Source organism: Miniopterus schreibersii (assembly GCF_964146895.1).
Source record: "Miniopterus schreibersii genome assembly, chromosome: 11".
Lineage (NCBI taxonomy): Eukaryota > Metazoa > Chordata > Mammalia > Chiroptera > Miniopteridae > Miniopterus > Miniopterus schreibersii.
Window position 1 is genome coordinate 35,829,531 of NC_138111.1, and position 16,140 is coordinate 35,845,670.

Genomic DNA, 16,140 nt, shown 5'->3' on the forward strand with positions numbered 1-16,140 from the left:
CCGAACCTTCTTCATGTTAACAGTTACTTAGAGGTTTAGATCCCCTCCCCTCCCTGACACCCTGAGGGAAACACAGGAGCTTTCCCTTACAAAGGCGAATGTCCTCTTACAAAGGGGATGTTATACTTGGTTTTAAGAGCTTCTCCCATATCCGGTTTCTTTATATTAACCAGCCTAAAATAACTCATATCCCCAGAGGCACATTTTGGGGTGCAAACTTTGCTCCCCTTCAGTAAAGAAAGGTAAAAAGAGCAATTAAAACTTCTTTCTTAAGACCCAGACAGGAGGATGCCTTTGTGAGAGAGTCAAGTGAATCCCAGGAGCTGTACTTCTGGCGGTAATGTTGACAGTTCCAAGGGTCAGGGGCTCACAGATTTGCATTGCAGTCGAGATCAAGCCTCTCATCAGGTTTATTAAGTTGTCAAGAACACAGCCAACAGGAGGAGGGCCTGCTGTCCCTGGGGTAGGGGCGGGGGTTGTGTCATTGTCATCTTCCCCGGTCGCAGACTAGGGTCCGCGCCTCTGGAGCTTACATTCTGATATTCTTCAGACCACGGTCAAAGGCAGGGCCGCTTCTGGCAGGCAGGCGGGCATGAAGACGTGATGTCTGACCTGGAATTTTGGAACTTTAACAAATGTTTAAGAGCGGAATGAGTGGTGAATGACAACCTAGCGGTCGCCAAGAACCTAAAGAATGTTTCTATTTGACGTCAGGATCTTTTTTTTTTTTAATATATCTTTATTGTTGACGTCAGGATCGTAAGGAAGCCAAGGAAGGGAACATAAACAGTACAGTCCCAGAGCGGTGCTTTCAGAGCCACCAGGCTGAAGACGAGCTTCCCCGCCGCAGTTTGAAAGGCCTGGGCGTGGGAAAACCCAAACCGCAGCGACCGGGCTAGGGGCGGGGCCACGGCGGGGGCGGGGCCGGGCGGGGCGGGGGCGGGACCACGGAAGCCGAGCGAGCTCCGGTTGGCTGGGCCCAGAAAGTGTGCGCAGGCCCGTGGCGCCTGGAGAGCTGGGGCCCTACTGCGCCGGTCCGTCCCACGGCGCTCCACGCCCACAGCCGCATTCATTTCCGCCGCCGCCACCGGGTCTGAGGCGGAGACGCAGCGTCGAGTCGCCAGGCAGCTTCTGTTGGGTCAGCAGCCTTAGGAGCTTGCCCCGGCGTGTCCCCGGCCCCTGCCGCCCCGTTGTCCACCCGCCCGGCCCGCCGGCCGAGCTCCTGCCCGTTTCCCCCGGCTGGTCCGGGGGTTCCGGGCGCCGGCTCCACGGCGGCCCCGCCGGATCTGCGGACTGGGCCGCAGCCCGCGCCGCGAGCGGACGGCGTCATGAAGCTGCTGCCCTTCTTCTGCCGCGGCCAGGTGGTGCGGGGCTTTGGCCGCGGCTCCAAGCAGCTGGGCATCCCCACAGGTGAGCGCGGGAGGGTGCGGGTCACGTGGGAGGGGGACGTCAGTCGGGGCTCGGGACGGGGTGGCGGGGCTGCGGACTGAGGTGACATCCTCTTTTCTGCCCGTTTCCGCTCTGTTGAGGCGAAGGACCTTTGATCGGCCTGAGGAGCAGGTCCTGGCCGGCGGCTTCGAGTCCGTGAGGGGTGGCGAGGGCAGGAAGCCGGAGCTGAGTTTTGGGGCCCCCCTTGGCCACCTTTCTATCCAGCCGTGTTAGAGCTTCCAAGCATGGCAGGAGCCTTGCCCATTAGGAAACGTAAATTGGGGCAGATTGGCTAAATTCTCAAGCTAACTGTAGGGTTTTTAAAAAATCTGTTATTAGATTGTGTCCAAGTGATCATACAGGCAGTTGAATGAAAACCAGATCTCTTTTTTTTCTTTTCTTCTTTTTTTGGTCAACATTAGTTATAGAAGTCGGGATCTGAAGCTAAGTGTAACTCATCCTTAAAAATGCAAGCAGGGCTGCCCCCAGACTTATTAAAGCAGTCTTTGAGTTTGGAGATCATGTGTATTTTGAAAATGAGAATCTTTTTAAGTGATTCTGTTACCGGGGAGACGATGAGACCTCGATTATTGTCTTCATTAGGGAAAGGTTTCAGTCAATCAAGAGACAGCAAACATTTATTGACCGCAGCTAAAATAACTTCGGACAATGAAACAAGGAAGGCGTAGAAGCAGCAACAGGAGAGCCCAGGCTGGGCTGCTTGGGCTCCCTGGGAAGTCAGAGAAGTGGGGGCCTTGGAGACAGGTTCCCGCGGTTCAGTAGCATCTTCCTCAGCTTTGTGCTGAAGTATCAAAATGGCATTGTTCTCATAATCTGTCCTAGAGTCTGGCACTAATTGGATTTCTGCTGTTCTCCCAGAGTGGGGTGATTTAAGCTATTTACCCTCTGGTTGGGGAGAAGTGCAAACCATTTACCCTTAAGTGTCCTTGGTTTAGGGAAGATAGGATTTTCTAGGTGGCTGGAAACTGCTGTACAGCTCTCAGTCTCAGTTTCCCTATTCCGCCTGCCCTGGAATTTTCCTACTTTCACTATGCTGTAACAATTCCAGAAGACCAGGTCTGAAAATTCCAGCTGTTCAGGTACTTGTTTGCTTCTCCCTCAAGAGTGTAAACTGGTACCTCGTTCTTAACCTAGCCACGTGAAGAGGAGAAGTTCGATCCAGAATATGGAATGGTGGGATTGCTAATCATAGGCAGAGTCCTAGGAATCTTTTGAGCCTAATTATTTAGACTACCTTTGCATGTGATTTTTATAAATAATATGATATTCTTAACACTCAGAATATTTTCTTCTGTTTTTAAGCTAACTTTCCTGAACAAGTAGTAGATAATCTTCCAGCTGATGTATCCACTGGCATTTATTATGGATGGGCCAGTGTTGGAAGTGGAGATGTTCATAAGATGGTGGTGAGCATAGGATGGAACCCATACTACAAGAATACAAAAAAGTCGATGGTAAGAATGAATGTATTTCACTCTGTAACTGAAAATGGGGTGATGATTTGGAGTAATATGCAGTATTAGATATACATATAGTGGTTTGGACTGCATCAGTGGTAATCACAACATAGTCTAAATTCTAGAATTTTTGGCATCATACCTGAAAGGATTTAAAAGAAGTATTTAGTTACTATTTGAATGGAATAACTTTTCCCATCCTTTCAGTGTTTTTGTGTCTGGATCTACAGTGAATCTCTTGTGTAGTTGAATCTTATCTTTTAATCATTCTGCAAATCTCTGCCTTTTGATTGGAGAGTTTAACCTTTTGGCATTTAAACTAATTACTGATAAGGAAGGTACTCTATTTTGCTATTTGTTTTCTATATGCCTCATAGCTTTTCATCCACCATTTCCTCCATAGGAACACATTTTGATTCCCCTCAGATTTCCTTTTGTGTATTTTCTATAGATATTCTTTGTGATTACCATGGGGATTCCATTTAATGCCCTAAAGTTATAAAAATCTAATTTGAACTTACACGAACTTTAATAGCATATACAAACTCTTAAGTTATATTTTGAATTGCTTAATGTGCTAAACATAGCTGAATCTTTTGGTTAGTTAAGTGTGGCAAAAACAGGTATAGTTCATCTAGATTTCACCCTCTTTGAAGAGTTTTTTTAGAAGACAAATGTGTCACAGTTGGAAAACCACAGGGCTAAGTACTCTCGTAAGTAATAGAATTGGCTTTGAACTACGTAACATTGTGCTCAATGTTTCTCTTATTTTTTAGTATTAACAATGTGAAAATTATTTCTGGGCATGAATAAGGAAAAGAATTGATGAAAGAACACCCTTTTTTTTTGGTAGAATGAAGAAGGAAGTAAAGGGGAGGGAAGGCTACCCTGACTAATTTTCCTATGACTAATTTTTCCTTATTAGCTACTCAGATAACAGAACTATTACTACAGAGTCAGTTAAGGAACACCTTGGAAGTACTTTTGTAAATGGCGAAAGTAGACCTTGGTGCTTGAATTCTGGGTAGGAAAATAATTCAGAGCCAAGACTCAAACTCACTAGAGAATTTATTAAGCAAGCAAAGAAAAGTACTTGAAGAAGCATTTCCAGAAGCTGGGGTATGGACTAGGGCTCCTTTTTAACCCCTTGGAATGGGGTGTGTGTAAAGGCTTTCTTCTTCAGACTGACCCATCCGGGCCTGTCTGGTTGTGTTCTTTCCTTGTATGGAAGTTAGATGGGGCTTTGTTCCAGCCGCCATGTTTTCCTCTAAGGGTGAGGGCCTACCACATGACTAGCCACATGCTAGTAGAGATAAGGGCAGGGGCAGAATGACCTGCATAACCGGAGACATTCTAGGGTGCCTATGGGTAGGGGTCCTAATGAACAGTACTTGTTCTACCAGTTTTTCTTAATTTTTTTTCATTTTTCTTGGCCAACAACAGACATATATCATGTGCCTGTTCAAGTCTTATTAAAAAATTGGATTGACTGTCTTACTGACTTCAAGAATTTCTTAGTATGTTCTAGATCCAGTTCCTTTGTTGGAACCATATATTGCAAATATTTTTCACATTGTGTTGCTCCCCATCCCCCCACTTAATGAAATGGTGTCTCTTGAAGAACAGAGGTTCTTAATTTTAATATAATTCATTATTTTTCTTTTGTGGTTAGTACTTTATATTCAAGAAATCTTTGCCTTCTCCAGAGTCATAAAGATGTTCGTAGATTTTTTCTAAAGGCTCGTCTTTTCTCATCAGATTTATTTCTGAGTATGGTATGAAGTAGGGGTCAAAATTAATTTTATTTTCATAGGGATATTGACCCAGCCCATTTATTGAAAATACTGTCCTTTCATGACAGCACTGCAGTGTCAGTTTCCATAGCTTTATAATAGGTTTTACTATCTGATTGTATAAGTCTTCCAGTTTTTGTTGTTCTTTTTTGGGGGGGGGGGGGGGGGTTAATCCTCATCTGAGGATATTTTTTCCATTGCTTTTCCAGAGAGGGTGGAAGGGAGAGAGAAACAACCGATGTGAGAGAGACACATTGATTGGTTGCCTCCTGCACAAGCCCCCAATCAGGGCTGGGGATTGAGCCTACAACCAAGGTAATGTACCCTTGGCTGGAATCGAACCTGGGACCCTTCAGTCTCCAGGCCGAAGCTCTAGCCACTGAGCCAAACCAGCTAGGGCAAGTCTTCCAGTTTTGTTTTCAAGATTTCTTGGATAATTTTGGCCTATTGCATTGCAATATAAGTTTTAGAATCACAACAGTTTCTATCATTAAAAAACAAACACTAAGATTTTGATTGCATAGCATTGAATCCATAGATCAATTTAGGCAAAGTAGACGTTTTTACTGTTTCTGTCAGTGTTTTGTAATAGTCATTGTCAAGCTCTTACGTATCTTAGTTTCCTTTTTCAAAATTCTACTGAAAAGAAAGAATGCAAGTCCAGTTTATTGGTTCATAGTACAAAGCCATGGGGCACCTTATGTCTTCTAACTCAAACCCCCCTCAATTACAGATAAGGAAACTGGAGCCCCAGAGAGGTATGCCTTTAGCCAAATGTGCAACCTGAGGCTTTTCATTCTTAACTTGGTGCTCTTCCTACAGTACCGCCTTGATTCTCTTACGTTCAACTCTTCTATAAAAAATTTAGTTGTCTAACAAAATGAAAGCTCTAATAAGAGCTCTAAGAAAAGTTCTGTTTCTAATATCCATATTTCCTTCTTTTAAATTGTTTAAATTAAATGTGCAGGGTGAACTTGATCTAGCAGTACTCTTAGCTGATTTGTAATATAGCTGCTTCAGATTTAAGGATCACTTCATAGATTAAATTTTCTTAAGTCATACATTTCAAAATATACCTCTAGTCTCAAGTTACATGTTTCTAAATTGTGTAACCTTCTCAGTTTCCAGTGCCACCATCCTAGTCCAGCCTCAATTGCCTTAAGTATTTGCGTGCTCTTTCTGTTGGTTTTTCTGCCTTTTGAATTCAGATTTCCAGAGGTCTTCTGCCTCCTGCACTATTTTGTTTCAACCTGTGTTGTACCCATTTGTTACATCATTCCTAGATTGGGAAGTAGCTTGGGCTCTTCTGCCCCCTACATCAGTCTTCAGCTTTGTATAACCCTGAAACGTTTTTGTAACTGGTGTGTGTCAGAGACAGGTGGATCCTGGTTAACTTTAGAACTAGTTCTCTTAGTGGTAACATCTTTTAATACTTTGATCATTCCCTCTTTGGTGTCCTTGCTCAGTTTTTTTGCCTTGATAAGACTCTCAATTACTTTGCTGCATGTTGGGTTTTTCTATAAACTGCAAATCATTACTAGATTTGTGGTAGTACATCTATGTTACTCAGTAATAATGTTTGCATGTAGGGCCAGGGGCAGGAACTGGAGCAATGGAAGAATTCAGGAAAAACTGCATTTAGATTTTAACCTCTCAAAATTTAACCAGGGTTGGTTGTTTCATTTAAATTACCCCATCATTAATGTGTATATTTCAAATTTCAGGTATTCTGTAATGTGATGGTAATCTTTTTTAAAAAAATTTCTTGACTTTAGGAAACTCATATCATGCATACCTTCAAAGAGGACTTTTATGGGGAAATCCTCAATGTGGCCATCGTTGGCTACCTCAGACCAGAAAAGAACTTTGATTCTCTAGGTAAGTTCTTACTTAGTTAGATCATCTTAAGTATTACTGTAGCTGCTTCTACCAGCAATAACCGTGGCGGTACAGTTAATATTTGAGCATTTAATATGCGCCAGGCACTGTATTAAGGGCTTCACATGAATTAACCCATTTTACCCCCACAACAACCATATGAGGAATCTTATTTCCTTTTCATACTTAAGGAACAAGTAGGAATTAGTAAGCTGTAATGAATGATGGATGTGTGGCAGTGCTTGGTGTAAGAAACTAAATCAAAACATTTGAAACAAATAGTGTCAAGTATCTTAATGTAGTGTGATAGTTTTAATTATATAACTTGGTTTACAAGTATAAATGCTGAAGATAATTGATGGCAAATATTTGTTCTATTTGGTATTTGCAATGTACCTTGTTTAAGAAATTGTAATAAGATTAGAGACATCTTTTGTACTATGGGCTTTTTACTTAAGTCTGGAAGAATGGGTAGAATTACTAGACAACTGCCCAGTCCCAGAGACACTGACAGCCTTGAGGAGGGGATATTTTGGAGATGTTGGACAAAGTAGTAAGAAGTGTAGCAGCAGTTTTCATTGTCTTTACCTGGTGTGTTCTCTCTGCAGAGTCACTTATTTCAGCAATTCAAGGTGATATTGAGGAAGCTAAGAAACGACTAGATTTACCAGAACATTTGAAACTCAAAGAGGACAATTTCTTCCAGATTCCTAAAAGCAAAATAATGAATGGCCACTGATGAAAAATCATCATACTTATACTGACTCATTTGCTGTTCTAGTATTTTACTGCTCATGACTATGTAGTCTCATCTTGGTTATATTTTAAGAACCAAAAATTTTCCTATAGCTGTGAATTAGTTTAAACAGTACAATGTAATTATTATGCTTCATGTTCAATTAAACCCATCATGCTGTAATACTAAAAAGATTCGTTTTAAAAATCAAGATTCTTTTCATGTAATATGTTGACTAAAATTTACCACTAGAAAGGTCTTAACTGTCTTAAAAGGAAATGAAGTGAATAAAGCTGTGGGTAAAAAGGCAAGTCACTAGTTTGAGATGAAAACTAATTCTCATGGTAAAATACTAGCATGCATCTACTTGTATAGCATGTGCTGCTAAACAGAAGGCTTGTAAAAGTAAATGTATTAAACAGGTTTGATAGTTTATTATAAACCTAAGAGGGAAAATTCATACTTGGTATTTTTGATATTTTTGTGCATTAATATATTACTACAAACATGAAGACTCATGAAATTTAGTCACTTCCTTTATGAGGTCAAATTGTGATATTGTCACCCTGTTGGTGTGGCTCCATTGGTTGGGTGTAGTCCTGTGCACTGAAAGATTGCTGGTAGGGGCATGCATCAGGCAGCTGACCCATATTTCACTCTCTCACATCAGTGTTTCTCTTCCTCTAAAAATAAATACAAAATATCCTGTGGTTTTTTTGTTTTTGTTTTTTTTTACAGCTGCCTCAGTTCTGATTGTATGGACTCCCTCTACCTGTCAGGGTTTTTTTGGTTTGTCTTTTAAAATATTAAAATGAGTGTGTTTTTTGAACTTGTAGTTTTCATTTTTGTGTTATATAGCACTTTTCTCTTTTTAAGAGTAGATATTCTTCAGCAATATTCTTGACTTTCTTTTTTTCTTTAAATGATTGCCTCTGTCAAGTGTTTTTTCCATTTAGAATATTCTATGAATTACAAAGGATTGCATCTATCGCTATCATTCCATTCCTTCACTATTTGAAAGCTTCATCTTTAGGCTTCCACAAAGTAAATGAACACATAGCAGATCATTTATATATATCAGTTTCTTAAAATACTTGTTTTTCCCCCTAGGGAAACTTTAAGAGCCAATTAAATTATGAAATGAAGTTATTTTGTTCCTGAGCAAACAATTGTAATTGTGTATGCACAATGTAAGTTGATAAGTGCTTGTAGCTTTGGGGGAAGGAATAAGTAATAAAGTTTTAGTTACATCATCTTCATACTATGTATTTTTTCTTCCTAACAACTAAAGTGGTTTTTGGCCACTAGAGACTTTTGATACTGTCAGGAAGTTGAAGTCACTGGGTACTTAGATTAAGATTACAAATTCTTTTGGCCCCAGAAGCAGTACATTGTATTATTCACTTTGGCACTAGATTTGGTTAGGGATGGAAACAGGTATATAGAAGGTAATTTTTTTTTCTTTTATTTATTATTTATCTTTATTGTTGAGAGTATTACAGGTGTCCCCATTTTTCCCCCCAGTTGACCCCCTCCACCTCACTCCCACCCCCTCCCCAGCCTTCACCCCATTATTGACTGTGTCAATGGGTTATGCATATATGCGTATAACTTCTTTGGTTAATCTCTTCCCACCCTCCACCCCCTTCCCTCTTCCCTCTGAAATATGATTATTGCATGCGTCAATGTCTGTGGATCTATTTAGTTTGTCAGATTCTTTTGTTCATTAGCTTCTTAAAGAAGACCCTTCAACATTTCCTGTAGTGCTGGTCTGGTGGTGATGAACTCCTTTAGCTTTTTCTTATCTGTGAAGCTCTTTATCTGACCTTCAGTTCTATATGATAGCTTTGCTGGGTAGAGCAATCTTGGTTGTAGTTCCATGTTTTTCATCACTTTAAATATTTCTTGCAACTCCCTTTTGGCCTGCAAGGTTTCTATTGAGAAATCAGCTGAGTCATATGGGTGCTCCCTTGTAGGTAACTAATTGCTTTCCTCTTGCTGCTTTTAAGATTCTCACTTTGTCTTTAACCTTTGGCATTTTAATTATGATGTGTCTTGCTGTGGGCCTCTTTGGGCTCCTCTTGTTTGGGACCCTCTGTGCTTCCTGGACTTGTAAGTCTATTTCTGTCCCCAGGTAGAATTATTTTTTCAAATTTTTTCAATTTCTTGCTCTTTCCTCTCCTTCTGGCACCCCAATAATACGAATGTTGGGCCTCTTGAAGTTGTCCCAGAGGCTCCTTACACTATCTTCATATTTCTGGATTTTTTTTTTTCTTTTTGCTCTCCTGGTTGGGTGTTTTTTGTTTCCTCATGTTCCAAATTGCTGATTTGATTCTCAGCGTCCTCTATTGTTGATTCTCTGTAAATTATTCATTTCAGTTTGTGTAGCCTTCATTTCAAACTGGTACTTTATTATGTTATCGATTTTCTCAGTTATTTCCCTAATATATGCTAAAACATCCTTATAAATAAAATTCTGAACTCTGTTAGGTTGCTTGGGTCTATTTCATTTAGTTCCTCTTCTAGAGATTTCTTCTGTTCTTTCCTTTGTGACATGTTTCTTTGCCTCCACATTTTTGCTGCTTCCAGGCCTTTGTTTCTATGTATTAGGTAGGGCTGCTATGTCTCCTGGAATTTGTAGAGTGGCTTTCTGTAGTAGGTGTCTTGTAGACTCCAGTGGCTCAGCCTCCCCAGTCATCTGAGCCGGGCCTTCTAGGTGCTTCCCAGTGTGGGTTGTGTGCACTGTCCTGTTGTAGTTGAGCATTGGTTGCTGTTGGCGTCACTGGGAGGAATTGACTCCCAGGCCAATTGGCTGTGAGAACCAGCTGCAACTACAGCCAGAGAGCTGCTGTGCTGGAGACACCCCTATGGAACAGGATTTACTTCAGTGTGGCTTTGGGGTTCACCAAGTGCCCCCCTTGAGTGTGTCACTCGTGGATGTGGTAGGGTTGTAATCCAGCGTGGTTGAGTCTGACCACCAGGTGCACTGTCTCTGAGGCCTCCCGGGAGGTGCAAAGTTAGCCTCTGCCAGTGCCTTGCTCAGGGCCACCCAGTATGAGCAACACAGAAAACCGTAGTTGGCTGCTACTTGTGCTGGGCTTGGAGGTGTCCAGGAGAGGCCAAGCTATGAGCCAATGCAGGCTGCTGCTAGTGCCAGGCCTGGGGCCACTTATCAAGCCCTATGGGGCTCTCTGCTGCTTGTTTGAGAGATTTTAGGAAAGTCCTAAGCATAAAGCTCGAGAGGCCACTTGCACAGAAAAGCCCCTGGAAATGGCCTGGATGAGCTGCAGGTGGGGAGGGGCGGGGCCTCCTGGAATCGCGGGGCGGGGCCAAAGGTGTGAGTCAGGTGCTGGTGATTCAAATATGGCGCCTGCCTGTGGCTATGTGTGGGGAGGACTCGCCATAGGAGCAATGGCCTCTGCCAGCTCTTCTGCCTGGGAGGAAGCCGCCCCTCTACCTGTCGCCCCGACTTCAGGCAGGTTAGTTCCTACTCAAATGTCCCAGGCCCTTTCCAGCTGCTGCCCGGCGCTGGGCTCAGAGGGAGCGCGTCTGAGTCCGTGTGCGGGCCCTTTAAGAGGAGCTGCCTGGGCCTCCTGCAGTCCCCGCGACCCTCAGCGACAGTCTCCACTGGTTTCACAGCCTGAAGCTGTGGGGACTTATCTTCCCAGCATTGGAATCCTGGGCTGGTGTCTGCTGTGGGGCTGGGACCCCTCACTCCTCCGGGAAACCTCCACCACCGAGATTCCCTCCTGTGTTTAGCCCGCGGCACCGGGTGTAGGCCGGCGGCCCGGTCTCTGCGATTCAGCCCCGATCCGCCCGGGTCTCTGCCCCTCCTACTGGTCTGGGTGCTGCTTCAGCTCCCTGGCTGTGGGGCTTCTGTTCAGCCAGATCTCGGGAGGCTCTGAGTGATGGTGGTTTTGTATTTTAGTTGTGATTTTGATGTGGTTGCGGGAGGCGGCGGCTGCAGCTGTTACTTATGCCGCCATCTTGTTTCTCTAGAAGGTAATTAAAAAAAAAAATTTTTTTAAATTTTTGTTTAAAATATTACAGATGTTCCTTTTTCTCCCCAATGACCCGTTCCACCCCATCCCATCCCCCTCCCCAACCCCTCTCCCCACCATGGTCCGTGTCCTTGGATTGTGCATATATGCTTACAAATTCTTTGGTTACTCTTTCCCCCTCCACCCACCCACCCTCCTCCATCCCTCTGACATTCGTAAGTCTGATTTGTGCTTCCATGTCATTGAATCCATTCTGTTCATCAGTTTACTAAGTTCTTTAGATTCCACGTATATAGAAGGTAATTTTTAAAGATCATTTATTACAAATAATTTTTCCCTAATCTGCACAAATAGAGAAGTGATTGTAACAAAATATAAGGTGTTTAGAATGACATCTAAAGTTAATGTTGGAGAAGAGGAAGCATGGATAAATTCAGTGAGATTGTGTTTTACTTTTTGCCATATGAATTTAAGGCAAATGTAGTGTATCTTTCTCATTTCTCTAAAAATTCTTAGAAAATGTAATTTAATGCTAGAAATCCTATACTTGAAAGCCTTAATTATCAATGGCTTTATGAAGGTGAAAACAAACATGGAAAGTGTAAAAACAGATTTCTATTTGAATAGACTGCTAATTATGTCCTCAGTAAGTGTGTAAAAGCTCTTTGATATTTTATCATTTTATATTTTGTGAAATTGCCATCACATTTGAAAATTGAATAGTGTGTGCATTAGGAGTTGGGTGAGACCATCTAATGTATTTTTAAGTTTTAGTTTAAGTATTGATGTATTATAAGAAATTGAGTTCCATTTTTGATTGATCTGAATGATTTCAGGCTTTGAAATCTTGAATAAATGATGTCATAAGTTTGCATACCTTTCATATTCATTCCATTACAGTTGACATTATTTTACATTTGTTTCAGGTGTACAGCATAGTGGTTAGACATAATTTATGAAGTGATCCCCACTGATGAGTCTAGTACCCACCTGGCACCATACAGAGTTAGTACAATGTTATTGGCTATGTTCCCTATGCTGTACCTTCCATCCCTGTGACTATTTTGTAACTACCAATCTCTACTTCCCCTAATCACTGGACCTTATTCACCCAGTTCTCCAACCTCCCTCCCATCTGGGAACCATTGGTTTATTCTCTGTATAAGTCTGTTTCCATTTTGTTTGTTTATTTTGTTCTTTAGAGTCCACATATGTGAAATCATGGTGTTTGTCTTTCTCTGTCTGATTTGTTTCACTTAGCATAATATCCTCTAGGTCCATCCATGCTGTTGCAAAAGATAAGATTTCAGTTGTATATATGTACAACATTTTTAGCCAGTAATGGGCACTAAGGTTACTTCCATATCTTTTTTTTTTTTTTTAAATATATCTTTATTGATTTCAGAGAGAGGAAGGGAGAAGGAGAGAGAGAGATAGAAACATCAATGATGAGAGAGTCGTTGATCGGCTGCCCCTTGCACGCCCCTGACTGGGGATCGAGCCTGCAACCTGGGCATGTGCCCTGACCGGGAATTAAACCCCGATCACCTGCATCCTGGGTCAACGCTCAACTGCTGAGCCACGCCCGATTGGGCCATATCTTTTTTTGAATTAGTGTTCTGGGATACTTCAGAAAAATACCCAGAAGTGGAACTTTTGGGTTATAAGGTAGTTATAAGGTAGTTGTATTTTTAATTTTCGAGGAAGCTCTTTACTGTTTTCCACAGTGGCTGGGTCAATTTACAATCCTACCAATAGTGCACAAGGGTTCCCTTTTCTCCACACTTGTTTGTTGATTTATTGATGGTAGCCATTCTGACAAGTATGAGGTGATATCTCACTGGTTTTAACTTGCATTTCTCTGATGATTAGTGACATTGAGCATATTTTCATATGTGTATTGGCCATCTGTCCTCTTTGGAAAAGTGTCTATTTAGGTTCTCTGCCTGTTTTTTAATTGAATCGGTTTTTTGGGGGGGAGTAATTAGGTAGTATGAGTTCTTCATAAATTTTGGGTAGTAACCCATTATTGGATGTATCATTGGTGATATCTTCTCCTATTTGATAGGTTGTCTTTGTTTTGTTGATGTAGCTTGATATAGTTGCATCTGTTTACTTTTTGTTTCCCTTACCCTCATTGTTCACCTAAGTAGCATGATGAAATCTCTCACCTGGCCCTGGCCCTGGCCCTGGCCCTGGCCCTGGCCCTGGCCATTGTGGCTCAGGTGGTTGGAGCATCCTCCCATGTACTCAAGGGTCATGGGTTTGATTTCTTAGGGAACATACCCGGGATGTGGGTCTCAACCCCATTCGGCACATATGGGAGGCAGAAAATTGATATTTCTCTCTCCCTCTCCCTCCTCTCTAAAATCAATGAAAAAAACTTTAAGAAAATCTCTCACATGTCCCACTCAGAATGTGAAGCATCCCTTTGTCCCGAATATCCACACTGGATTTGCTCCCTGCGCATTAGTCACTTAGTAGCCAGCCAGCTAGGTTATCAGATCAGTTATCATAGAGAGGAGACCACATTCACATAATTTATTACAGCATATTGTTATAATTGCTCTATTCTTAGTAGTTAATCTCTTACTGTACCTAATTTATAAATTAAACTTTGTCATTGTATAGGAAAAAATGTAGCATATATAGGGTGTGGTACTATTAGAAGTTTCAGGCATACACTGGGGGTCTTGGAACAGATCCCCGAAGATAAGGGGAGGGTCTGTTGTACAGTGTTCAGTTAGATTGAAACTCATGTAACAGAAGGGCAATGGATATATTCTAGCGGCATTCATGAATATGTGAATTCACATGCTAACTCCACAATAGTCTGTTCATAGAGGCTACCCTAAAACAAAACTACAATGTCTTGTATTTTTATAATCACCTTAGTTTTTAAATTAGACCTTTTTTTTTTTTTTTTTTTACACTCAAAAGGTCTAGAATGTAAGCTTCTAGACTGCATTTTAATTCCTTCAATACCTATGCATAGAAAGTGCTCTGTATATAATTATGCATTAATTAGAAAGAATTTATCTCTGATACTGGGACCTTCTTACTACATCATCAGAATTAGGCCTTCACGGGGAACCTAGCTTATGGGACAAATAATTTTTAAAGCTTCCTTGTTCTGCTTTTTTAAGTTCCATTTTATTTTTCAAGGCAAAATCTATGCTATCTCTAGGGCTGAATTTTGTTACCTTTGAAGGTTTACTTAAAAATTATGGGTATTATCTCATTTTCTTATAGGAAAATTGTGACTTCTAAAATTTTATTTCTAATCTTTCATGAATTAATGCAATAAGTCACTTAAAAAAGGTCACATTTGGATGTCTTGGCAACTTTAAAATGCTATAAAAGTTTTTTAAACACTCAGTTTGAGTAGTAGGCAGTTCACAAAACAGTAGCAGTATGTAGACCACATTTCTGGTGGCCCTGTGCTAGAGACCATAAACTTTCCTGTTAGCTTTAGCAGAGTTGACAGATTTTTTGTTTTTTTGTAAAGGGCCAGGAAATAAATTCTTTGGGTTTTGCTATAGTGAAAACGTGACTACAGACAATACATAAATAAATGGGCATGGCTATGTTTCAAATTTCTGTTGAGGCTGCCAGGAGGATTAGGCTCAAAGGCCCATAGTTTGCCAACTCCTGAGTTAGAGTAATTTATTTTTTTCAGTCTTTATTAGGGCATAGTGAGATAGTAGTTTTTTTCCTAATTCCTTTGCAGGTTGTATGTTATTTATGTGCATGTTTTATTTTGATGTATAGATGTTTAAATTATGGGGGAGAGGTATGGATTGAAAGTGGTATTGGCAGTTCAAATCTGAAGAGCCCAGGTTTATTTAAAATGCTTATTGTTTTAGTTGGAAGTGTAGATGATCACAAGATGCCAACACTGAATGAGAACTGAATGTGTTCTCCCTCCCCCCCAATTCATATGTTGAAGTCCTAACACCCAGTTTATGAGCAGGTGGGACCTTTAGGGGGTTATTAGGTCATGAGGGTGGAGCCCTATCAATGGGATTAGTGCCCTTACAAAAGAACCTCAGAGAGCTCTCTAGCTGTCTTTTCATGTGTGAGGAGGATATGATGAGAGGGGAAGCAAAATTAGCCACCCCAAAATACGCCTTTAGAGGACCTGCTCCAGAAGGGAGATGTTACCATAGATAACTGTAGTTTAATATGAAGTAGGTATAGACATGAAGGGACCTACAAGCCCTATTTGGTCAAAACCCTCCCCGTGTCGCATTGTTTCAAGATGGCCCAATAAACATTTGTTTACTAAACATTAACTTTTGAATCTCCTTGTAAATTGCCTTACTTCCCACTGACATCCTAAACCCCTGCTTCCCCTACCTTAGTCCAGAATGACACATATACCTGATTTTGCCTTACTGTCTGGAATTTTCATGCTTATGTGAATTCCCTGTGCACATGTATTAACACTTGATTTTTCCCTGTTAATCCGCCTTATGTCATTTTGATTATTAGTCCTGCCAGAAGAACTTTCTAAGGGTAGGAGGAAAAATTATTTTTCCTCTGCCACATCTGCAACCCAGAAGGGGGCTCTCACCAGAACTTGACCACTGGAGCCCTGATCTTGGACTTACAGCTTCCAGACTGTGGGAAATAAATGTCTGTTACAGTAGCACGAACAGACTGAGACATGTACTCTGATGTCAGACTTAAAAAGATGACCTCTTCCCTTCCCTCCTCTCCCTTTCCCTTTCCTTCATGTTCTCCTCCTCTCCCCCTCTGTCTCCTCACTCCCCTTCTCTTCTCTCCTTAATGGAAACAGGTATTAACAGTGAATTAGGAGCAAA

The 16,140-nt window shown here is 41.5% G+C and overlaps 1 protein-coding gene across 1 annotated transcript; it reads left to right on the top strand.

The window, feature by feature from the left end:
• The first annotated feature begins 941 nt into the window (after nt 1-941).
• On the top strand, nt 942-8,572 carry RFK (riboflavin kinase). The gene is made up of 4 exons (XM_081152148.1): nt 942-1,410; nt 2,752-2,903; nt 6,475-6,577; nt 7,186-8,572. Exons 1-4 carry the CDS (start codon nt 1,329-1,331, stop codon nt 7,314-7,316), a joined length of 468 nt encoding a protein of 155 aa, XP_081008274.1. The 5' UTR covers nt 942-1,328; the 3' UTR covers nt 7,317-8,572.
• Nucleotides 8,573-16,140: the final 7,568 nt, after the last annotated feature.

What these genes read in the sequence shown, in the direction of transcription:
- RFK (XM_081152148.1), top strand. Translation starts at nt 1,329, where the DNA reads ATGAAGCTGCTGCCCTTCTTCTGCCGCGGCCAGGTGGTGCGGGGCTTT. An exon ending in GCAGCTGGGCATCCCCACAG is followed by an intron (nt 1,411 to 2,751) that starts GTGAGCGCGGGA and finishes TCTGTTTTTAAG; the next exon opens with CTAACTTTCCTGAACAAGTA. An exon ending in AGAATACAAAAAAGTCGATG is followed by an intron (nt 2,904 to 6,474) that starts GTAAGAATGAAT and finishes TCTTGACTTTAG; the next exon opens with GAAACTCATATCATGCATAC.